At 32.4% G+C, this 25527-nt stretch overlaps 1 protein-coding gene across 4 annotated transcripts; it reads right to left on the reverse strand.

The window, feature by feature from the left end:
* Window positions 1–46: 46 nt before the first annotated feature.
* On the reverse strand, window positions 47–21630 carry LOC130629724 (uncharacterized). Of its 4 annotated transcripts, XM_057443052.1 has the most exons (10): window positions 20263–21630; window positions 11721–12688; window positions 11127–11175; window positions 9839–10098; window positions 6920–9407; window positions 6428–6697; window positions 6281–6318; window positions 1701–2182; window positions 1096–1167; window positions 47–998 (listed from the first exon to the last, which is right to left on the reverse strand). In XM_057443052.1, exons 2-9 carry the CDS (start codon window positions 12652–12654, stop codon window positions 1153–1155), a joined length of 4536 nt encoding a protein of 1511 aa, XP_057299035.1. In that variant the 5' UTR covers window positions 12655–12688; window positions 20263–21630; the 3' UTR covers window positions 47–998; window positions 1096–1152. The 4 variants fall into 4 exon arrangements, with proteins under 4 accessions (XP_057299035.1, XP_057299036.1, XP_057299037.1 ...); XM_057443053.1 differs by lacking the exon at window positions 20263–21630 and having other exon boundaries at window positions 47–999; window positions 1100–1167; window positions 11721–15843; XM_057443054.1 differs by lacking the exon at window positions 20263–21630 and having other exon boundaries at window positions 47–905; window positions 11721–15843.
* Between the last annotated feature and the right edge of the window lie 3897 nt (window positions 21631–25527).

The raw sequence follows: 25527 nt of genomic DNA on the forward strand, positions 1-25527 counted from the left end.
TGACCATGCATCTTCTTGTGAATGAAAAATTAAATGAAACACGACATAATCGAACATGACGTAAATTAATCGAATAAAAATTGTTAAAAATATTTTTATACATATATAAAATTATGTACATTGTAAATAAGAAATTATAAAATATAAAAAAAGATATTGTAAAGAAACGGTATTAAAACCGTGCTCAATAGAAATAAATACAAATAAATAGTCGAGCGTTAGCTATAAATTAATTTTTCATATATGCATGTTAAAAATTTAAAAGTATATAACTTAAATTTTACGCGATTATCAGACGTACGTACACAAAGGACCTTATCACATGAGTCCGGTTAGCTCGGGCTAAACATTAGTTCCACGAAAAAGGCTGGATCAGGTGTACTTTTCAATATAAGTTTTGTATATATATTTATTATTCTTAGTGTATAAAACTATTATTTTCATTAAAAAGTTTATATAATAAAACATATATGTTGACAAAAGTTAGTTCTCTAATATTTATGTTATTAACGTACAGAAAACATGTGATTTCTCTAATTGAAATAATCCTATCATGCACAAAAATAGAAAGTCAGTCCGGTTTGATGGGCTGGAGCTTATATCACATGGAATTTTTTCAGCCCGATTTACCGGGTCCTTGTTTGACAAAGTGAGATCCTAGTTGTTAATAAAGATAAGATCCGTTTCACCGAGCTAATTTTCATGTGATATGTAATCGAATTAATTTTTACAATCTATATTCATATACTCTATTCCAAAGAATAAACGACGCTAATTCTGAAAATTTGTTTATATCCAGGACGTTTAACAGTTCATTAAAAACTTGTTATTAAAGTTAAAGAATCAACTTTTTTCCAGCAATTGCAATACAAATTCGCGTTATTTTCGTGATCGTTAATTATTTCCTGGAATTATATAAAAAATTACGCACATTAAAAAAAAAAGAAATATATTACAAAAAATAACAGAACGTGATGTAACACAAATTCTTTTCGTGTCTAAAATAAGAAGGTAAACTGGATAAACACATTTTGTTTAAAAACAAACAAAAAATAAAAATTACCATGTTTGTAAAGAAATTTCGAAGTACCTTACCTTATGCGAAATTGATTGTCATTTTTCAAGTCGAAACAAATTCCATTCGTTAGATATTTACTTTTTGCGAGCCTAAAAAAAAGAATATTTTTATTACACACAAGATCTGAAAGCATACGCAGAAAATATATTACGTTTTATATAATTTCCATCATGTAACGCACTCGATATTTAACTTTTCAATTAATGATTTCATCGAATTTATATTATCCAGTTTTTTACAATTCATACAGAATAATTTTATTCATTATTGCTAGCTCTTCTTCTGCACAAGAGTATAAAACGGTCTGGGAACGAAATTGTATTTTTTCATTATTCGTTTTTAAATTGTTATTAATTAAAGAAAATAATCATTAACAACTAATTATTAACTATTTTATTACATTAAAGATTTATACATTGTCTTTATATAATTTCTATTATTCATAATATAATATTATTTCAAAAATAAACTTTTTAATTTTTACACCCTGAACGGAAATTAAAAAAAATAACATTCCTAACCTAAAACTTTTAAAAAAATAAATATCCCTTTTATTATCAAATAAAAACTAATTACAAATTTATTCTTCTTTCTAATTTATTAAATCAACTTAATAACTTACTTCGTATTCTTTTATTTTTCGTCTTATTATTTCCTGGTTTTGTTCATTCTTCAATCTTCCAGCAAGATCATAAGCTGTATATCCATATTCATCTTCGATCGTCACATCAATATTTTCATAACGTAACAAAACATCAACACATGAGATGTAACCATTAATTGCAGCCCAATGTAATGGTGTGTTGTTGTCATCATCTCCACGGTTGATGTTTGTTACATCATGGCGACATAACATATCTAATATTGTGTGACGACCAACAATTGCAGCGTAATGATAACTGTTTTGTTTCTCATCATCTTCCGCCCAAACATCACTCCCATATGAGATGAGTATTTCCACCATTGATGTATTGTTGGTGAAATGTACTGTCCACATCAATGGTGTGCGTTCATATTCATCTCTCATGTGAACGATGTTTGGATGAATGGATAGTAATTTTTTCAATTTGTTGATATCGTTAGATTTAATAATTTTCACGATATCTAAAAATAAAATAATAAATGAATGAATTTATAAATTTATAAAAATATAACTCATTACTACAATATTAAGATGGATTTGTTTATTGTGAGAGATTAAAACATTTTATAAACATGAAAATATTAAAAAAAGGATGTTAATATTATGGTAAATATTCAGTATTAATTATAAAAACATAAGAATTTAAAAACAAACAAATTTAGGGTAATAATATTATTATGACGTCATCAAATTAAAGCGTAAAACAATTATTGTCTGAAATAAGAATACTTTGTCAACTTGAAAATATAAATAGGAAATTGTTAATATATATAATATTCACACAAGTAAAACAAAACAAAAATATAAATAGACGGAACACAAAATTTAAAATTTTAATATGATGACGTCATCATGTATGGGATAATTTGCATTTGGAGACAATTTTTCAAAATATTTGTTTTGCCTATTTCGTGCTGACATAAGCATGTTAGTTTAAAAAATTGATATTTAAAAAGGTTTTGTTTTTAAAATAAAGTAAATAAAATACTTCGCGTGTTCAATATACGAATATCTACACGATAGTTTAACGGAAAATTTTGAGAAAAATATTTTAACAAATTTGAAAATTATTTTAACTTTCTACTGAAATGATTTTCTCAGTAAAAAAAACAATTCTCACCTCGCAAGTCTTGTTTATCAGAAAGAGTTCTGTCAAATGAAAACTTTTAGCTTTGCCACAAAAGTTATACTTTTAAAATAGAATAATTGTATACAACATATTCGATTGTGTCTGCATGTATTCCTCTGAGACGACCGTGCGCCTCGACGAAACTTTTTAACACGCGATCTCAATTTTTTATTTTCACGCTAATTGTCTGTATATTTGGTGGACAAGTTTTATAAGAACAATTTTATAAGGACATAAGCCTCGGATTTTGCCGAAAAATAGAGACAGTACAAGCATAGCCTCGACTCAATCATTTGTTTCAAAACAACACCCTAATTCTTAACTTCCTTACGAAATAAGAACAATGTAGGTTATAAATTCTCTTACAATTCTTTCTCAAGCTACCGGCAATTATTTTCTTTGCAACTTTCTCACCTACTAAAACTGCGAAATAATTGGCGCGATTAAACATGAATGCAATTATCAAGCTTCGTCAGCAACAAAACACCCATTTTTCTTTATATTTACACGATTTATTGAATTATTTCTTTCCTATTGTGAAATTTGTTGTGAAGAATCAAGGACTTGAACTACGGTCAGGCGCGGATTTAGACTAGGTTAACCCTGTCACGCGACCTAGTCAAAAAAATCCCGAGAATAAAAATCTAATTCTGTCGTTATTTTTCGTTATTGACAATATCAATATCATGTCTCATAACGGGAGTTTAATCAACCTATGTTGACCTGACCTGCGTTAAGCAGTCTTGACTCTAGGTAACCCTTGAGGTTTTGGTAACCCTTTTTTTTAATGAAACATATTCATTTCGGTTGGAAATGATATGGTGATAAAAATAAAACGACTGTACTCAATATATTCGAATTCGTCTGCACGAATAATTTATGTTTTTCTGACACGCGATGGGTTAAATTAAAAGGGATTTTCACGAAGCGAATTGAACGGCAAATTCAACGGCGAATTGTCTCTGAGCATGCGCAGTTTTGTTTGTTTTGATTTTGCATCGAACTGCGCATGCTCAGATACAATTCGCCGTCGAATTTGCCGTTTAATTCGCTTCGTGAAAATCACCCTAAGAAAATAGAAGCTAAATTTTGTTTATTAGAACAATTTTACGAAAACAACAAGGCAGATCATAGCATCTCAACGAGTTGAATAGGTGTTGCATTTTAAAAGTTTAAAAACGAAAAGCGGCGATAGAAATGTTTTTTTAGATCGCATTTTAAAAGTTTATAAACGAAAAGCGGCGATAGAAATGTTTTTTTAGATCGCATTTTAAAAGTTTATAAACGAAAAGCGGCGAGAGAAATGTTTTTTTAGATCGCATTTTAAAAGTTTATAAACGAAAAGCGGCGATAGAAATGTTTTTTTAGATCGCATTTTAAAAGTTTATAAACGAAAAGCGGCGATAGAAATGTTTTTTTAGATCGCATTTTAAAAGTTTATAAACGAAAAGCGGCAATAGAAATGTTTCTTTAGATCGCATTTTAAAAGTTTATAAACGAAAAGCGACGATAGAAATGTTTTTTAGATCGCATTTTAAAAGTTTAAAAACGAAAAGCGGCGATAGAAATGTTTCTTTAGATCGCATTTTAAAAGTTTATAAACGAAAAGCGGCATTAGAAATGTTTCTTTAGATCGCATTTTAAAAGTTTATAAACGAAAAGCGACGATAGAAATGTTTTTTATATCGCATTTTAAAAGTTTATAAACGAAAAGCGACGATAGAAATGTTTTTTATATCGCATTTTAAAAGTTTATAAACAAAAAGCGGCGAGAGAAATGTTTATTACGTCGCATTTTGATTCACGAACGATAAAAATCTATTATATAGCTAGCTTTATGACAACGAATTAAAACAGAAAGAGCTAATTTATTTTTTTGCCTTCGGTTTTGATTTAATTGATAAACTAATACAGTCTTGTTTTACAATAGAAGTTATCTATCGTGGACGCCACGGTGTAATGTTTAATTTTTGTTCGTGTAGTCCACGAAACGTGATCGTGTGGTTCACGATTGTTAAAAAATACGCATCGTGGGCTATCGTAGTTCGTGCGTAACACAAAATAAACACGAACCACGATGTTAACAAACCTTTTCACAGTATTGCAGGTGTTGTGTAAGAACTTCTTGATAAATGTACGCTTTAAGTCATACGATTATACCACGATAAAGCAATGTTGGGACTAACGTATAGCGCTTTGTTGTATGTTACGTACAGCAACATTCCACTTTAAAGCAATTAATCTTAAAACACTCGTATAACGTTAGTATTTAAGAAAAATATCTCTTTTTGCCTGATTTGCATTGCAAGAGAATATAGAGGTAAAACAAACAAGGTTAAAAAAGCTACTTCTATGATAATCCGATCGCCATTTTGCATAAATGCTCCCGCCTAAGGCGGCAAACATTAAAATAATTATAACGTCATTACGCTGCTCGTTGGCAAAATGATCGAAACTCTAATAGAGGACTTTGAATATTCAAATAAATTTCGCGTTTAGACGTTGGATTTGCTGCTCCATTAGGAAATAAATATAAAAGGGGGTATAGCGACTGTGAAACCCGTATCGCTCTGCGTTTTTTTCTATACCTATCGCACCTGAGCCTCATGTACTCAGGACTCTTCTACGCCTATGATATTTTGGCTCCGTGTAGCCTTGGTCCAAACTGTTGAAAATGACCCTTATTTTGGGTGACTTTTAACTGCAAAGTTGGGAGCGAAAAATAAAAATGGATGTTTTTAGGCGAGGAATTTTGAAGAACTGAGTAGAGGGTCTTAACAAAATTTGGTATTGATGTTCCTTTATTATTTTACACTTATTGCCTCAATATAAACCATTAAAAATATTTTAAGAAGTTAAGCTCAATTCATAACAAGGTTTGTGTAAAGTTTTTATGCTTAAAATCAATAACTTAGCTAGGTACAAGGTTTTTGTTTTTAAACCCATTGCCTTTTTCCTAATGTTTGCTAAGTATTAGTTTATCAGTTTTAAGTTGTAGCTAACTGCTAGTATAATTACATATGACTATAGGAATATGTTTCTTAGCTAGTCAAAAATTAAGTAGAATTTAACCGTAACATTATTACCACCAAAGCAACATTGTCACATTCCGGATTAAGTTAAAAATTTATACACACCAATTTAAATTAATAATCAAAATTATAAAATTATAAAGGATATGTAATTCGGGAAAGGTGTATTATAAAGCTCATAACGCATTACGAAATGTTTCTTTTATGATTTGTTATTGTTACTATTTTTAGATGCCTGATAAAATAAATCGCAGACAACAATTTTTCTTACGTAGAGTTTCGTTCAATATTGAATATCTGAAATTTTATGTTAGTGTTTTGTGTTATAGATGTATCCTAATTTTTCATATCAACTCTCTCTTTCTACGATGTAATAAAATAATATATATTCTTCTTACCATCAAATGTATATGTGACATCTTCAACTTTTGCAGGCCTAAAAAACACATTCTCGTTACATTAACACTATCGTTTTTAACAAAACATTTTTCGGTATGTTGATAAAAGTTTTACATGCTAAATAAAAAAAAATGACTTAATCTTACGTCTTATGATGATACGAGAAGATACTGTCGTCAGATTGTCCAACTCTGTTTCTTGCAACCACTGAAAATGTGCAATTTTCTCCAATACTGATGTCATTCACTATCCAAAAGTTAGACGTAATACCACTTGCTAAAACTTTCCAATCTGAAACATTGTTGCTTCTCTTTTTAACTGTATATTTATCAGCATTATGTTGCCAACTTAACTCACATGATTTATCTGACAAATATGAGCAGGCTACGTTGTCAACCTTTCCAGGAAGATGAAGACTAAAGTAAAAAAGTACATTATCACCTTTTCTAATTACACACAAATATATTTTTGATATAGATCTCTACTTTTGAGAAAGGTGGTTAAATTACCATCTTTATTAGGTTAACCATGTCATTGGCTATTTTATTATTATATTTTGTTTAAGGTTTCTTGATTTTAAATAAACAAAGCAGTTTTCACAGCAACATCAACGTAGGAAAACATAATGAGTGACTTACTTTTTAAATATAATTTTTCGCACATTTGTAATTACAGGTGCTGCTTGTGGATGATTAATATGTTTAATATTCTTCATCAGCTCCTTAAACTGCCATGATTGTGTATTTATGTTAAAAACTACTTTATTGATATTGTTTTCATTAGAGTATGTGTATGGTCTGTCTGTGTTTAGATCCTTGGAATGTGTTACAAGATTTTCAATTAAATATACAGGCAAAAGTTCTTTGATAATGTGACCAGTTGAAAAATCTAACTTAGATTGGTTAATGTTAGACGTTGAAACAATGATTAGGTTTTGTGTAGCTCTAGACATCGATTCCAATGTTAAATGTTTCAATGTGCGGTCGTTATTTTCAATGAGGCAGATGGATTCACTTGCTTCCACGCCACGACAACCCTCAGGTGTAGTGAGTATGTTGTAGCTTGAATATTGCAAAAGATTGGAGATTTCTTCATTTTCTTTGAAAATTTTCCAGTCAGTGTACTCATCGTATTGAAAGAAATCTAAATCCAATAGCGTCAGCAATCTGTAAAATATAGTCATTTGATGAAATGTATTATAAATAAACAAACGCTTAGTATTGTAATGCAATGAAAGGTGTTGCAGAACTAAAGTGATCATTGCAATGAGTTCTTCTTCTTTCAGTTCATTTGATTCCGGATGTATCAGCAATGGTTTGGTACCTTTGATATTATGACCAATGAAAGCTGCGGAGTTAAATTGAAAATTTATCTCTGTTCTTACATCTTCTGAAAGATGTTCATCTTGGATTGTTGCTGCAACACGATCAATATCAATTGGATCCTCAAAATTATTGTTTACACCTTTGTCCAACAATCTGTTCCCATTGGTAACGTCTTGTGACAGGTCTTGGCGTATTGGCAGTTGTTCTTGGTCTTCTTGCTTTAAAGGTGATGTTTCTTTTTGCCAAACTACAGGTGTATTATTCTTTTGGGACGCTTCTTGCACAGGAAGTTTAATTACTGTATTTTTTTCACTTGCTTTTATTTCGAAAGCTTTTAAAAATTGAAAGATTGATGCAGATGTTCTCATTGCTCTGTCAAGCTTGAAAAACTCTAGTCCTGTTTCCTCATATTTATACTTTTCATGTTTTGTGATTGTTTCATGTGAAACAAAGGATCTATGCTTTTCAATGGATTGTGGTAAGAAAACGATGTAAGAGTCTGCCAACCTAGCTTCCATTTTGAAGTATTGCTTTAGCGATAAGGCTTCTTCAATTCCAAGCATCTCACCATTAAATTCGTCAATGATAAAATGCAACTTTTTGTCACCGTGTTTCTTAACTAACGACTTAAATAGCTGAGAAGGTGTTGGAACCTTTTGCATTTTTAAATTCTTTGCCAACTCGACAATATCTGTAACAATGACTTCTACATTTTTCTTGCATTTGAATCTTTTAGCATGATTAATAACATCTTGTTTTAACAATGTTTTGTCATCCCATACTACATAATAAATAGCCGAATTATTTTCAGAATGTTCATAAGCCAGTTCCATGTGTGACAGAGCTAAAACTGTTTTGCCACTACCTAACGGACCTGTTATAATTTTTTTCCTATAACTGCTATACAAAATTCGCAGCTGCTGTATAGTTAGTATTAATGAACTTACTTGGTCGTGAATATTATCACTAAGTGAAGGGACAGAATAAAGTGCTTTACGTGTGGCCATAAAACACATGATTTTGCTGACTGTGGTTATATATTGTTCTTTGGAATTATCATAGTTGTTTTTCTTTTGTTCTTTCTTTAAAATATTTGAAAAAAAATCCCGAATAATTCTCTCCTTAGACAATGTTTTCTTACAGAGTAAGTTGCAGTTAATACATACTTCAGCATCTTGGGTGATTTCAAAATTAGGTGCAGCTACAACATTAATAACTGTCCAATTACCATGTTTAAAACATTTTCTATTGATGATGGATAATTCCTTAAGGTCTGTCTCGCCTGCTTTAAACTCATCTTGTATATCAATTGCATTGGTTGCATCAGTGTATCTAATGTTTATGATTGTATTGAAAAACACTAGTAGTATTCGGTTATCATTAGACACAGTGTTGTTTAAGGAAAATTCTTCATTCAGTTTCAAAAATTGGATATGATCCTTGGTATCATAATGTGTAAATATTGTAAACAACTGGTATTTTAACTTTAATATAACATTTTTTATGTTCTGTGCGAATACAGAAGAGGTTTGATTACAGATTGGAGGTGGAAATTGAAGTGGTTCCTCCATGCACTTGCCATTGATGGTGAAATAACGACAAGAGTAATCCTTTTCGTACTCTTCGTATTCTTTGGCTGACATTCTTTGAAGGCTTCCACCACATATAAATTCAACATCTGCTTCTTTTGTTTCCTTCTTTAAAATAGACTTTATATGTTTAGATATTACACTACTGTTGTGTGTTAAAACATTCACATGTTTGGTTGCTACACATTCATGTATAGTTGCTGGTTCAATATCTAAACGAAAAAACACTCGAGGTTTCAACACTCACCTGAAGTAGAAACTAGCGCTTTAATAACTAGCGCTCCAATAAAAATATTTTGGTCCTAAATATTTCAATGAAATGCCTTGTTTTGTAGATTATATTGGGCAGGATCTATCAATGAAGTCCAAACTGAAAAATTCAATCCTCAACTTATTAGCATTAAAAAAAAAACAATGTAACTGTATGGAGAGAAGTGATGAAAAAGATTCCATTTTATTACAGTAAAAATTATGTTGAGACACAGACAAAAAAAAGATTGTGAACCATAGCTGGAGACATTTTTATAACAGGGACTGGAATAATAATGAAATCATAAACCGTGGGACTAGTTGGGTTGTGAGAAATGTGAAAAAAAAAACATATGACATAAATTCTTGGATCAGTCGTAGCTAAATAACCAACCTTTAATCAAAACGCACGCTAATTTGTTTTTATTGTCCTTTAAAGTGATTGACAAGTCACCCATATGAAATACATTGCTGGTGAAAATCATCAGAAGTAACTTTCCATTCTTTCTTTCCACAACATAATCGGTATCTATGTCCAGCTGTTTTGAGTATTTCAGAGAGTTGTTAGTAATAGTGGCGTGTATATGCTGTATAAAGAAGTTTTCATCAAACTTTACGACGAGATTACTTTGGTGATTTTTGAAAAGCGTATAACTAAAATAAAAACTAAAATATAAAGAGACTAGCTGTATGCCTGTGGATTAATCTACTGTATTCATCATATAACCCGTGTTAATTTCCGTATTAGTAATACGAGTATTTTGTCTCCCTGTGCACAAGAAAAAAGTTGTGCTACAGAATCCAATGTATTTCTAATTTAGTATTTTAGATTATTATTTTTTAAAGTAAAATACCAAGCATAGACAGAAAAAAGTCAAAAGATTAAAATATGAAAGAAGCTTTTCGTAAAAACTATTTACATCAGTCTTTATGTACAACTAAATACTTACAATAAAATCAAACTTTTTTTAAACTTTGAACCATCCATAAATATTCGACTTGGAAGTACTTAAAAGCAGATTAATTACGTAAATTTAAGTAATCCCATAGCGAAAAAGTGACAATGATTGGTGATCTACCTGATCATTTAATTCTGGTTTGCGTAGAGTAATAAAGAAAGCCTCCAGGAAAATTTTCCAGGTAAATTGTGAGTGTCAAATTCGTTCAAATGTTTAGAAGGTTCGGATTTTCCCTTCTTATCCCATGTTCCAACCATGGAGTAGTACAGCTTTCTTACGTTTTTACGAGAAGCTTCTCTCATATCTTAATCTTTTGATTTTTTACCATCTATGCTTGGTATTCCAAGTATATTAGATTATTACTATATTATGATTAAGAAGAGATATAGCAAACTGGGGTGAGAAAAGAGCAGAGAGATGCATTCTGAGGACTGCTCATGTTACGCATCTATAAAAAGACCTCTGCTATATTATTTCTCACAAACTAAAGATAAGACAATGAATGAAACTCATTGTACATAAAGCACTCTACCAGATAGTTATATAAGACAAAATATTTTTTAAAGTTTATCAGATGGAATGGATAAAAGAACAAAAAAGTTCATTTCAGATCTAATTAGTCAGGGCTAGCTATGTATTGCTGAAACTTGAAGATGTTACATATATCGTTAAATTGTACGCCACAAGTTATTGTCGTAAATTTAAAAAGAAATTCAACTCTACCTTGGTACGTCTGTAGCAACTTTTTCCGAGAAAGAACTATGGCAGCCTTCTAAAATAAAAATACTTTGTTGGATTGTCACTGATATTTACTGCAAAAATAACCCTACTTGTGTTACAATTCTGTCTTTAAATTTGTAACAAGACATATAAAAATTATATCAAAAACGATGACTGTCAACTTTTTTTTCTCCAAATGCCAAACTGTTTTTTTTTAAACTTCACACAAACTGAGTGAGTGCATATATTGGATGAAAGAGCCCTGTTATTTAAAAAAATCAGAATAGTTTATAGAGAAGACAGCATAATAAATAAACTTTTGTAAAAAAAAATAGCAAAATGAAAAAATATACTTTTTAGTTTAAACATTATCCAAATATATAATCTGCCACCAGGCCGAATAGGATTAAGACATGGTTGCTTAACCCTTTAATTTTTACCCCAGCCAGTTGCTTACCAATTCCTTTGTGAATATAATTATTTAAGTTAAATTATCAAAGTCTAACGGGTGTTACTAGATACTTCTTATTCAACAGCAATACCTTCTTAAATCTTTAGTTATTGCAGCAGTAATCAGAAGAAATCATATAACATTACCTTTTTCAAGTTTGCTTAATCTTTCTTCATGATCATCTAAGATATTTGTGTTCGCTTTAATTCCCCTTTCCAAATATACGACTTGGTTATTTAATTCTGCAATTTCTTTTTCATATGTTTCATTTAAATGATGAATTCTTGCAAGCATATTGTTTATTTTGTCGGCAATTTCGACTTTCAGCTCTTTTTTACCCTTATTTACATCTTCTTTAAGATTAGATATACAATCTTTAATGCTGGATGTATTCTCTTTAATTTCAATTACTTCTCTTGCTAAACCTTGAAAATTGGAGATATCAGTTGTATTTTCATCGACTATGCGTTGCAATTGTTTTTGACAACATTGTAGATGATTCAGAAACACTCGAAAATAATCTACCCTTGTTGGATCAAGTGAATTATCCTTTAATCCACATGTATCTTCAGTATATCCAAGTCCATTTAAAATCTTTTCACCCTGCGACCAGATCTTATTAAATTCTGACTCTTCTAAAGTATCCGGATTGGCATAATGAATAATGAAGTTTCTAAATTCACTTGCACGTAAAATAAAAGCACCAATTGTCGTGTCAGTTGCTGCTGGAAGTTTTTGTTTCCAACCTTCACTTGGAGAAGGAAAAGTTGTACAATTCTTAATCAACAATACAATTAATGTTGTATCAAATTTTGAAGAGTCAGTTTGCTGATTAACAGGAAATAAAAGCAACCATTGATCGCTTTTTATAATCTTTTTATCTTTTAACTTGGTTAATTTGGCGAGATGGTTTCGCAAGTCGTTATATAATCTGTTTGGATCAGACGGTAAACCTTGGTATGACCCACGGTTGTTCACATTGTGCAATACATTCAACAACGCTGGTTTAATAAAGTTTTCAATATATAAACATAACTTCAACCAGAACTCACAAAGTTTAATGATATTTTTTGGTGCCATCTTTTACAATCTGTATCTATAGATTGTATACTCTCTATGTAAAGAAAAACAACTTTAAACAAAGATATTTCATTAAAGCACATAGAACTAAGAACCATGAGGGCATAAGTATTACATGTAAACAAAAGCTAGATTAAATTTTCTGGGAAAAAGATTATTACTTAATAAGGTTTTATCGTAGACAGAGATGCCTTCTGATGAGGACAGTGTGTTTATTATAAATGCAAGGTAACTCTTGAAATTGATAATAAAAGATTATTAATACAAACAAGCCGAGACACAATCTACAATTGAAAATACATCTAAACACATATATAAAACTTAAATTGATTTTAACAAAAAGAAAACTCCCTGAGGTTATTAATTTTATAACATTATCTGAAATTGGTGATCTAATGATCGTGTTACTTTGAGTGATAATGGTCCCCTAAAAAACCACATCAAAGACGTCACCAAGCTTGGCAAGATATTTTTAATATAGGGTTAAGTTAACTAAATCTATAATTTGATTTCACATAACCATACTATATACTTTGCTAATAAACAAAGAAACTAACAAACAAAAAAACAACAAATACTTAAAAGTCAAAAATGTTTTAAATTATAGAGTTTAATTGGAACTTGATTGCCAATGAGTGAAAAATAAGAACAACTTAAGAATGAGGTTAGGTTGAAAATGTCACAAGTATTGAAATCTTATCTTGTTATCATTTCTCCATCTGCAGTCATAATACAACCTCTAAATCAAGATCCTTTGCTTTTTTATTTGTATGGTCTTTCATTACCATACAAGAGCTACTGTGGCTTTTGTGGCTTTTCCACCTTTTCCCTTTTGTCCCTTCTCCCTTACTTTAACTCCTTCTGATTTCATTTTGTTATTTATCCACTTACATGTATTTCTAGCATCTTCCTTGTGTTCACTATGTCCTGATTTGCCTTTTTTGATATTTTATGAATTAAATTTTTTTTGCAATTTTTTAGATATTTATTTCATGAATCGATAGTCTTAATAAAATAATTATAGGTTAATAGTTGCAGGTGCTCAGTGCTGATTACTAGATGTCCAAGAGGACAGATGTTGGATTAAAAAAAAAACGATGTTGAATCAAGAAAAAAAACTGATGTCTATGCTTGAAAAAAAAAAGCATGCAATGCACAATTAACATTCCAATCAGAAACAATGCAACTTACATCAGATGTCATTTTCGTAAATGAGAATGAAAAAAAAAATGTTTTAAATTGTCCTACTTCGTTTTTGTTTTGTAAGCAATGATTTCCCAATTTTGATGAAAGAGTGTCTCCCACAATTAATCATTAAAGGGTGTAAAATGATGTTGGACTATTATAGAGCTCAAAAAGTAGTCTTTTTAAATTTTTTTTTAAGATTTTACATTTAAAGAATTTCAGATTTAATTGTTTTGTTGCATATATTATGATGTCATTTTTAATAGCAAATTTTGACATTTTCTGACATAAGTAATTTTAAACCTGTTAAGGGATATGAATTCAAACTTGGTTAATGCATAGATATTATAAAGGTGAATTGATAAACATAAAAACAAGTGCCAAAAAGGCACTTGTTTGCTCGTTGTTGACATAAACTTTAATTTAAACATTCGCTAGTTGGCCCAAGCCTGTAAATTCACAGAAGTGGAATTGGTGTGTCAATCTGACAAGAAAAATTCTAACCTTCCTGCTTTGTATTCACCAACACTATGTGCTGTAACTGCTGCCTGTCTCTCAAACCTTTGTTATGCCTTTGTGCTGGTTACCATTAATGGACTCGCTATGAATGCTCTTATTGACTCTTGCAGTTTTATCAGTGACAGTCCCTCGGACAAGAAGGTTTCCTTAGCGTTAACATCGATGGAATCCACTGTTAAAGAAAGCTGTCTACTTTCTCTTTAAATGATTTAGTATATGAGAATGTAAAAGTGGATATTCTTCCCAATCTTTGCAGTGATACTATTTTTGGTCATGATTTCCAAAAACAGCATAAGAACTTAACATTCCAATTTGGAGGAGTCCAGCCAGACCTCATTATCACACCGCCAATAACTTCTAACATAAGTGCACTATCTGACCAACCTGAAGTATCGCCACAATCTAATTCCAGCTTGAATGAAGAATCTATACAGCCAAAAGCAATTGCAATGCAACAACCTGTTGAATCGCTAGAGTTAGCTACAATGCAAAGGTTTGCAAATGTTTCACCACCATCACTTTTTAAAAATTTGCCAGATGATATTAAACCGATTGCAACAAAATCAAGATCTTTCAACAAAGATAATCGAGAATTTATCAGAAAAGAACTTGACTCCCTTCTGAAAGCTGGCGTGATTAAAAAGAGTGACTCCCCTTGCATGGCCCAGCTTCTTGTTGCAAAGGATGAATTCAATAGACACCGAAAAAGATTGTGTGTGGATTATTCACAAACTATCTTGTTTACAAATCTTGATGCATATCCACTTCCTCGGATTGACGAAATGGTCAACAAACTCTCTAAGTATAAATTCTTTTCTTTTTACGACCTCAAAAACATGAGAGGCAATATGCCGCATTCGAAGGTCTTGGAGATTTATTTGAATTTGTTTGCATGCCTTTCAGTTTCAGTGTGACTAATGGTGTTCCAAATCTTGTTGAAGAGGAGAACCTAGATGACACATTACCCTACCTGTATCATCTTGAACGAAATGATAAAGTTTTCAGAGAAATGATTAAAAGAAGAAACATCACTCTCAATGAAACAAAAACTAAAAAGTGTGCAACATCGATCAATATTCTGGGTTATCAAATAAGTCATAAATGCACTAAATCTGACCCAGAGAGATAGCTTCCATTACTGGAGTTTCCACCTCTGTCAGTTGCAGCTTCCCTCAGGGGTGCATTGGGCATGTTTGCATACTATGCGAAATGGATACCTGAGTTTTCTGACAAAGTTCGACATCTCGCAGATGCTGACTTTTTCCCCTTAAAAGGTGTTGCATTTGAATTGTTCAATGCTCTTAAAACCGAACTTGGAAAAGCTGTGCTCGCTCCAATTGACGAGGATGTGTCATTCGTTGTTGAATGTGATACTTCTGATGTTGCCATTTCTGCTTCCCTCAATTCAAAACGGTCGCGCAGTTGCTTTTATGTCAAAACATTATTGCCGCTTTTCGTTTATAAACTTTAAAAATGTAATCTAAAAAAGCATTTCTATCACTGCAGACAAATTTACCTTTTCTAGACAAATGAGATTTCATAAAAATACAATCGCGTCCATGACCAAAAAGTATACACCAAGCAAAAACTACGAATATGCTTTTTTAACTTGATAAAACCTGAAACAAACAAATTAACTTTAATGAAAGACTTTTTTGAAAAGAAAAAAAATTAAATTATACTGGCTATAAAGATCGTGGAGCTCGCGAAAATAATTGTGGGACACACGATCCTTCATGGAGATAATAATATTAGCGTGGTGGCCACGATAGAATGTTTGAATGTTTGTTATACATAAAGACCACGATTTTATCGTGGTTCGTGTGCACCACGCTCGTTACATGAACACGATGTTAACAAACCTTTTCACAGTACTGTATATTTGTTCTGATTTATCTTTAGGGCATACATATGTTCTTTTAGTTGAATAAAGTCATTGTTTTGGTTTACATGGTTTGTTACTTCATTTCACTTCACCTTACTTTGGCCTTTGCTCCTAAGGGTCATCAAAGATTAGTTGGAACGAAACAACAATTACGGGACAAAGTTTGGTGGCCGAAAATGAACAAAGCTGCTGAACAATATGCCGAGAAATGACAAGTTGCCAAGTTGTTGGAAAAATGCCCAACTCTGATCCTGTTAAGACAAGCAAAATACCTAATGAGTGGATAATAGTAGAATGTGATCAGTGTGGGCCGTTCCCAACTGGAGAGCACCTACTAGTCTGTGTTGATTATTATAGCCGTTACTTCAAGGTAATATACTACGTGAATCGTCTACTCAGATGATTAATACGAAAACCACAAAGTTGGAGCTCATAATGGATATTGGTCCACGATTCAGAGATAAATGGAGCTAAACATAGTTTAGCTCATGTTGATTGCAGTTTCAAGTTAGGTTGCTAGCTGGTTGGGTGAATTAAAATATAAAAACACTATATTGAGCTTCAAAATTGGTGCATGTTGTTTTGTTTACCCACATTGGGTATTGCCTCAATTAGCCAGGGCACTGAGCCTAGCCTCTGTAATGGCATATAAATTAGGAATTTCCATCACATTGCCCTCTGACCTAAACTGACAAGATTGTCTTTAAAATCCAACTGAAGATTTCCACACGCACCCATCTATTGCATTTTTAACACTGTATTTCTTTTTCTTTCTTTTTTTATATTCAACCTTATTACTGCTGGATCGTTGACGTCCGTTGGTATAATGGTAACTTCATCGAGTGGGTCAGCATGGATATGAATCTTCACCTGACATACTGTCCATTTGCTTTAGCTACACGGTTTCCTTGCATTGATTCGATTTGGTTTTATGAATCAACAAGGTTTTTCTCCAGTGGTGGAAGCAATTGGCCTACATCAATCAATTTTTATTTTGAATTTTTTGAATTTTATTTTTTTGGTGTTTATGTTGGACAGCATTTGTGAGTCTACTGCTTATGGTGTGTCACCGTGCGTGTACCCCAGTGAAGATACGGTGTGTTAATCTCAGGTGTATGTTAGAACATAGCGTAAGTAAACAATGAGACGGTTAAAGGAAAGGAAAAGTACAACGGAAAGAGTGAATATGCTGGGCTGCCTTCGTCAGCCTTCGTTGTGTGGTGTGTGCGTACTCATGAGATAAGGGAAATTTTACACGAGTAGTTGTAAAAAAGAGAGAAAGGAAACAAGTACAAGTACAAGTTGTAAAAAAGAGAGAAAGGAACCAACAAAAAGTTGTAAAAAGAGAAAAATGAAACAATGAGAAGTTGTAAAAAAGAGAGAGAAAGGAAAAAACAAAAGTTGTATAAAAGAGAGATAAAGGAAACAACGAAAAGTTAAAAAAAAAGAGAGAAAAAGAAAACAACAAACAGTTGTAAAAAGGAGAAAGAAAATTCCAAGAAGGTAACAACAGGTAGTTGTTGAAAACATAGGTGTCACGGAGAGTGTCATTAAATTGGGTACACACGCAGGAGAGTTTTGTGTAATTTTGCAATTTTTGGCATATCGGAAAAGTGGGACCCGGGATCCTGTTGAGTCAGGACAGGGGACTGGAGACGTGGGATCCTGATATCGGGACGTAGGACGCAATGTGGCAAAAATTTTATGATACAAAATACTGACCCACTCTATAAATCATAAAGTCAGCATTTTTTATAATTTTTGTGCTATAAAAAAGTATTCCTACTGTGAGTGTGGGTGATTAAAACACATTGTAGATCTTTAAAAAGTTTAAAAGTAAGATAATTTTAAAAGAATAAAAGATGAAAGAAATGAAAATGCTATTAACACCGTTATATTACCAGTCAACATTTTCCTGCACAAGCTATATGTCGATAAGAACAGAATAAGAACAATGGCAAGACTGAAATTTTACTGATTTGCTCTTTTCCTGCAAAAAAAAACTATAGTTTATTTTAACCCGGGGTGAATTCAAAACTAAACACGAGTAAATACAATACATAAAATTATAACGTCATCAATATTGACCTCACTCTCTATATCTTGTTTTAGTCACCCAATAAAAGCAAATTTAACATTTTATTCTTTTTAAAACTAAAGAAGGATGACCATAGAGTACCATTTCACCCTTGGTTGCTACCCAGGGCAGCATAAACAGACAGCTAGGCCCACAAAAGCCTGGATGGCTAGCTGACAATTTACCAGTACAAGAACACTGTTGTACAACATTCTGACGCAAAGTTTTGCCTAAAAAAAGAGAAGTATTTGAAACACAATGGTTGATATTGATGTTGTTGCAGCTTCCATACAGGATGGGGATCTTTCAGAAAATGTTAGAATTGACACTTCATTAAAATTTACTACTGCGCATTAAATCGGTCATAATATCGAAGGAACAAAACCGTTATTGATACATCCGGCAAAAACTCAAACAACAGAGGAAAATTTTATCACAATGTTAGCGTTCTATCGTATTAGGTAGTAGCTGCCATTTTATTTACTACTAAAATTTTGAATTTTTCTACACCATACATGCAACTTTCGTTTTCACAAAAAAAAAAATGGTTGACAACTATTAGAAGTGTAAAAAGGACTCTAATAAAAAAAGAACAAACGATATTATATGCTACTTAATGCTACTTTGGTGTTGTAAAAAGAATACTTTATCTAATCTGTAACCTTAGCTAGCTCTAAGGTTGGTCTGGATTAGTTTTCTAGAAGCCTGCTAGAGCTAAGTTTGACTACGTGTAACAGACACATTACGTTGTTGCTTTTGTACTGATGAAGAAGTTCAGTTTACGTGATATATAATAAGAAACAAATTTTAATATCTGGAGTAAAAATTAGAGCCTGGACATATTCTTTAGGATATTCTTAATTTTTATTCCATTTTTCAACCTCGATATTCTTATAGAGTATAAAAAAAAACGTGTGTACACTCTTTTGTTCACAAGATGAAGAACGTCACACTTATAAAAACCTTAACACCATTTGTCAGTGTGATATCAACAAAAAATCTCCTGCATTCATAATCTTTTCTTTGCTTAAAAACATTGTGGTAGGTGTTCACGATTCATGACACATTTTGAATGGTACGTAAAACCAGACAACGCTTTGTGTATAATTTTGATTTTACCTTTCTTAGTTTTTATCATTTAATATTCTTTTTTACAGTTTCTTTTTTATTCTTTGTTCAACGTGTTTATATTTTTGAAACACGCTTTGTGTATAATTTTTATTTTACATCTCTTTCTTAGAATTTCTATTCATTCCTTGTTAAAACATGTATATTTTTTAAAACACACATTGGGAATGACTACCATCGACATATCTTATTTTCTATCCAACGGTCCTGATTTTACACTTTCGATACAGAGTCCCGCGAAACTGTTAAAATAGGTATTTTCCAGGGTCCTGCATCCCGCATCCTGAGTCCCGACTTAACAGGGTCCCGTGTGCCGCTTTTCCGATATGCCGCAATTTTAAAAAATTTAAGAGGCCTGGGAAGAGCAAACAAGGTGTCATTTTAACAAAAATTGTAATAAAATTGTAATAAAATAAATGTCCAGCTTGTCAACCTCCCCGTGGCTGTTTTTCATTTTTTGATATTGTGACCGTGTGCAAGGAAAAAATAAACATTGTGCCAATATCAAATTGAGCCCTGGGGAAGAGATTGACAGCTTGTAAGTAAAAACTAAAAAGTAGGTGCATTCTTATTAAGGACCAGTAAAATCTGTTTTGCGGCTGCTTATTCTTATTATCAAAGTATTTCTCACGAGGGTGCCGATAAGCCGCATACGCCGTAAAAAGTGCGGGCGTTTTCGGGTGAGTTCAGCGTTTTGAAAAAAATTCAAGTATTCGCCCGAAAAAACCCGCATAGGCCCGAAAAATGCCCGAAAAATATAAAAAACAGACACTAATATGATTCATAAAAACTATAAAAATTAAAATAAACTTACTATGTAGTAGCAAAGTTCTTAAAAGAACTGTTTTTGATGGTTTTTGATAAAGTTTACTTTATAAATAACTTATATATAAACTTTATTAACTCCTTTCTCTTCTAGCGCCTTCTTTCCAACTATTGTCCGCATGGTTTGTTAACAAGGAATTGCATTTCGGGAATGTTGCGGTCGAGCTCGGAAAAGTGCGGGCGGTTTCGGGGGACAACCGCCAACTTTATTTGAAAAGTCGCCCGAACTCGCCCGTATATATGCGGGCGTTTGCGGCTTATCGGCACCCTCTTTATTTCTCAGCCAAGAAGTAGAAACATAACTTCTAACGTTTTGGAATCATCCAAAATACGTCCAAAATACACTAATATCAAATATATATAGATTACAATGGGATAAGATGTGATAAAATAAAAAAATATTTAAAGCAAAAACATTACGAGGATCATGCATTATTACGGTTTAGTGGTTATAACTCTTGTACTTTGTGCCCAAGCCATGTCAGGGAGATTGGGGAGATGGCACACTGTGTTGGCCGTTGTATGTTGCAGGGAGTTGTCTGGTAGAGCGCAGACCCTTATTAGGTCTGTGTGTCCTGTACTGTGTCCTAAACTGTTGATAAAAATTTTTTTAAGATTTTATGTAGCTCAAAGAGAGCATTAAATACTCCAGGACTCCGCATCAAAGCCATGGCCCCTGCTGGAAATAATAGACAGGGTATATCCCTTGATATCTGTGAGGCTAGCCATGTAAAATATGCACATGCATCTTTATTGTTAAAAGTATTGAGATCAGCAATCTTGTTGACTCTCGTTTTCGTTAGAGGCTGCCATTTTAATTATATATATTTGCCACAAATAAATAAATAAACTTACATTTTAATTGCGCAAAATGGTTTTTCCCGCTGTAGATATTGTCTCGCTTATCCAAACTTCGCTCATTTCGCAGATAATATATTTTTTTGCATAGAAATTTTTAAGATTTATTTTGCTAAAGTTTAACGATATTTTTCTTGAAGTTGAAGGCGTTTCATCAGTGACCCATGCCTCAACACGGCCAGAAAATCTATGTGTTTTGAAAGGGGCATGTTTGTCAGCCACTGTTTTAACATTTTTATTCAGTTTCTCACATGCTTCATCAAGGTCATCATAATTATTAAAATATGGACCAGAAAAGCCTCTTCACTGAAGTTCTTGTAGCTACGAACCTTGCATATTTTTCTTGAAGTTGAAGGCGTTTTTTTTTGTTGAAGTTGAATATAAATATTTGTTGAAGTTGAAAAATATTTTAATAATAATAATAATAATAAATATTTAAAGTGGCTAGACCAGAAAATCACAAAAACCTATAGTTAGTGGATTGTTTCCACTGGGGGCCACTAGAACAAAAAAGAAACAAAAAATGATAAACCTTAGACTGCCTCAACTTCTTTAGCGGAAGCTGTTTTCTTCTTTGTGCTAAACTTTTATCGTACCATACATTTTAAGTCAGGAACTCCCATATTTTGTCACATGACTTCAATAGTACTGACACGTCAGAATGTTTTACTAAACAATGCATCCTTCACAATAAAGAAGTTAAACACTATTGTCATTTACAAATTAGCCTCGCTTATTGGTTTTTTGTATAATTATTTTTATAAAGTTTTTACCATTTTAGGTAATGTGCGTTAATACTGTTGAAGTTATCGAGACATCAATTTCAGTTGAAAATATATAAACATAGTCATAAGAAAAAAAGATAGCCTGGCGTCTCGGGGCCGTTTCTATTGTTCTCGCTAATCATGTTGTCAAAACGGGGGTGGCCCGAGCGCCAATACACTAAAATCAGCAAGATGGCTGCCGCAGCCGAAGATTACTTTGGAGATGAAGATTTGGATGCTATTTTGTTGATACTTGAGGAGAATATTCTCGAAAATAATACAGATTTTACTGGAGAGTTCGAGGGAATAGCTGATGAAATCAATGATGAGGTTCCTGCTGCGGGATTTCAGTGTGCTGAGTGCGAAAAAGTATGCAAAAGTCAACGTGGTTTAACCAGGCATCGTCATGTAAAACACGCACCCACAAATACTGATTCTGCCATTGCTTCGACATCACAAAATGTGAAAAAGACCCCTGAAGAGTTGCTACATCCTCTATACTTCAAGAAATATGTAAACGCTAGTGCATTGAAGCTAGCAAAGGATGAATGTTACTCTGAGAAAACACGTGAAGAATTTGATGGCTACACAGTGACACTTGATGAGGCAAATGCATCATATGCTTATGTTCGTGATGTAATTGGTCAATTCAAGGGAAATGCTGAGAAATTTTATCCAAAATTTTACAAATGTATATCAGCAGATGAAGTCATCTTTCAGAAATTATCACGGAAATGTTCAGTTCTACTTGGTTGTGAGGTAGCAAATCATGTCTTGGCTCATATCACAGGTTCTATTGTGAAAGAAAACACCGTTGAATTTCCGAAACCATGTTACAGTGCCAAGGAAATCAATATCATAAAATATTTGAGTGGTTATGTCTTTTCCACAATGTACAGGCGATTGAGACGTTCAAAAGCTACACAGAGTATGTTGGGTGTTCAATGTTTGAACATACTTATAGTTGGCAAGCAATCGGCCGATGAAAGTTGCGAAAGTGATGTCCTAATAAAAGCTAAGGATAGAGGCGGTCTATGGAGTGTTACCCCAGAAGTTCATGCAATATTTACTGAAGTCGAAACATCATTTCGCGAATCAACAGCTAATTTTGGTAGACAAATAGACAGCAAAAAAATGGTATCAAAACTTATGGAAAATTCATACATTTTGTGTAATTTCAATAAATTGAGAAATATTTCTGCTGAAAAAGTTGAAAAAGAAATAGCGTTGAATTTGTTGGATCACTTGATAACACTTTACATCCGTGTGCGAACGTTTTCTTTGGTGAAAGATAAAATTGAACTACATAAAATTGCCTCGAAAAAAAAGAAGACCAGATCACTTCGAACCGAGATAAAAAAATCATCTGTATCACTGGACAAAGGTCATTGAACCTCTTATACAAACTAATTAAACGGCTATTTTTATAGCCACACACTTGAAAAAAGCATTATTATGGCAAATGGCATATAAACTTTATATTTTAGAAGGATACTGTATCCCAGAATTTCATATCTATGGTAAGGCACTTATTTTTTATTGCTGTTGTATAGAAAAAATATGTTGAACTTCATCCCTATATATAGCAGATTTCGTGAATTTTGATTCTTTTCGCTTAAAATTTGGGAAGGAAGAAAATAATTTTTTTAATACAATGTTTCGCAAATGTTTTGAAAAGTCAAAATAATTTTTGGGGTTTTTCAGCTCTTGAAAGTTTATGTATCACACAAAAAAGATTTCTTCAATATTTTTCTAATTTTTCATTAATCGCTAAATTAAATCTCGTAAATTTCTGTCTAAGGTACTAAGATTACAGTAAAAAAAAAAATAAAGTAAGCTAATTTTATCATCGTCAAAAACCGTGAAACTGAAAAATTTGAAAACTTTAAAAAAATAAAGGCAAATAAAAATTTTTGAAAAAATACGTACCTTGCAAAAATAGTTCACATTGCAGCAACTTCATGAGCAAGATTAATACCAAAAATATGTTTTTTCAAATGTGTGGCTATAAAAATAGCCGTTTAATTAGTTCGTTGTGTACAAGTTAGTTCTTTTTGTTTCTTTTACGGCATGGAACAGTCTCAACATCTATTGTAGTGAGTATAGGGTCATCATTGCGGCAGTTACCAGCTATCGGTCGAAATAATTTTGATGTACGAATTGTATTGTCGTTGTAACCAAAATCCCTAAGTGAAGGATTATCTTTACGGTGTCCAATTGACCGTTGCTGGCCAAAATAATTTTCAAGTGGATCTTGACAAAATCTTTCGGTAAATACATAAGGTACATTTTGAGATAGCAAGTATTTTATGAGCTCAATACTGGAGTAAACGGTCAATTGAAGTCCCTCATAGGTTTGCCAAGAAATAAACATATTCGCTCTAGCATTATCGGTATACTGAGCATCATTTCGGTCAGCGATAGAAATTTTCCAGTCGGTGAAGTATTTTAAGAAGGTATCAATCAACCATGTGAAACGTTCATCATCAAGGCTTTCATATCGTTTTAGAAATGGTTTTTGTTTTCTGACACATTCCACAGAATTTCTGACATTCATACAGTCAAAAAATTTGTCCAACATCCTGCAATATGTGGCCGTACCAATTGCATCCGGTGGACCATATGTCTGTAAAGCTTGAAATACAGATTCGCTCAACACTTGAGCTGCAAGTCGCACATTTATGACTGAAAAGGGTGTCAAAGAAATGTGTTCATTTGTAATTTTTGGTACCAAGTGTAACCCACAATCTAAATCATCATGAAAAAGCTTTGAGATATGATTCCATGTAAAATAATGACCGTCATTCCACATACTGCGAGTAGCACGGCCGGATAACGAATTAAGTAAACAGTTCCGGGATGTCTTAATCAAGTGCGGCGGGTCAGATATAAAATAAATAAAACGTTTCTCTTCTGCCATTATGTTCAGTGTACGGTATGTAACATCAATGTCAGGATTAAAATCTTCAACTCGTTCCATGTGTTGATGCATTCGATACATAGTACGGTTTGGCGAGGCACCATCACTAGTCACTCCGACAACTTTCATACCAACATTGTCCTCTAAAATACCAACAGCTTTCCAAAACAACGGAAATAATTGTATTGAAGTAGCATTTGATGTAGCAAAATTTGCTAAAGAAAATTTAAGAGGATTAACAATACTTCAGACCAGAAAAACCAAAACATGACTGGCTATATCTTCTGATTTTGATTTTAGTAAGGTGGCATAATCCAGTTCTGTGTCTCCCAGGTCAACAAAGCCATTAAATCACCTGTGTGCTTGTCCCACACTAAATTCTCTTGGATTTTCATTTCGTCCATCAAAATTATACAATACTTTTCTATTTCTTGAAATTTAGAAACAATATTTGCGAGCTCTTTGATAACAGGTGGATTAAATCCTTGTTGAGGCCGGATGTAATTTTTGTAATCTCTTAAGCGTCTACGACTTGGCAAAATTAAAAAACCTGTTTTATTTTTTTCATCATATCTGATATCATCGTATACCGCGGGTGATTTTGCTGCCAAGGCAAGACAATATCGGATGATCATTGGATGATATCTCACTCCTTTTTTTGATGTTGATAAATAATTTTGTTGTTCTGCCCAAAATATTTTACTTTGGTCTG

Source organism: Hydractinia symbiolongicarpus, chromosome 2 (genome assembly GCF_029227915.1).
Source record: "Hydractinia symbiolongicarpus strain clone_291-10 chromosome 2, HSymV2.1, whole genome shotgun sequence".
Lineage (NCBI taxonomy): Eukaryota > Metazoa > Cnidaria > Hydrozoa > Anthoathecata > Hydractiniidae > Hydractinia > Hydractinia symbiolongicarpus.

Bases quoted from the DNA above. Each gene is read 5' to 3' on its own strand.
- LOC130629724 (XM_057443052.1), bottom strand. From the start codon at position 12,654: ATGGCACCAAAAAATATCATTAAACTTTGTGAGTTCTGGTTGAAGTTA. The intron at 10,099-11,126 runs GTAGAGTTGAAT...TTTTTATTTTAG, and splicing joins GTTGCTACAGACGTACCAAG to TTATACGCTTTTCAAAAATC. The intron at 9,408-9,838 runs GTTGGTTATTTA...TTTTTCGTTTAG, and splicing joins AGCGTGCGTTTTGATTAAAG to ATATTGAACCAGCAACTATA.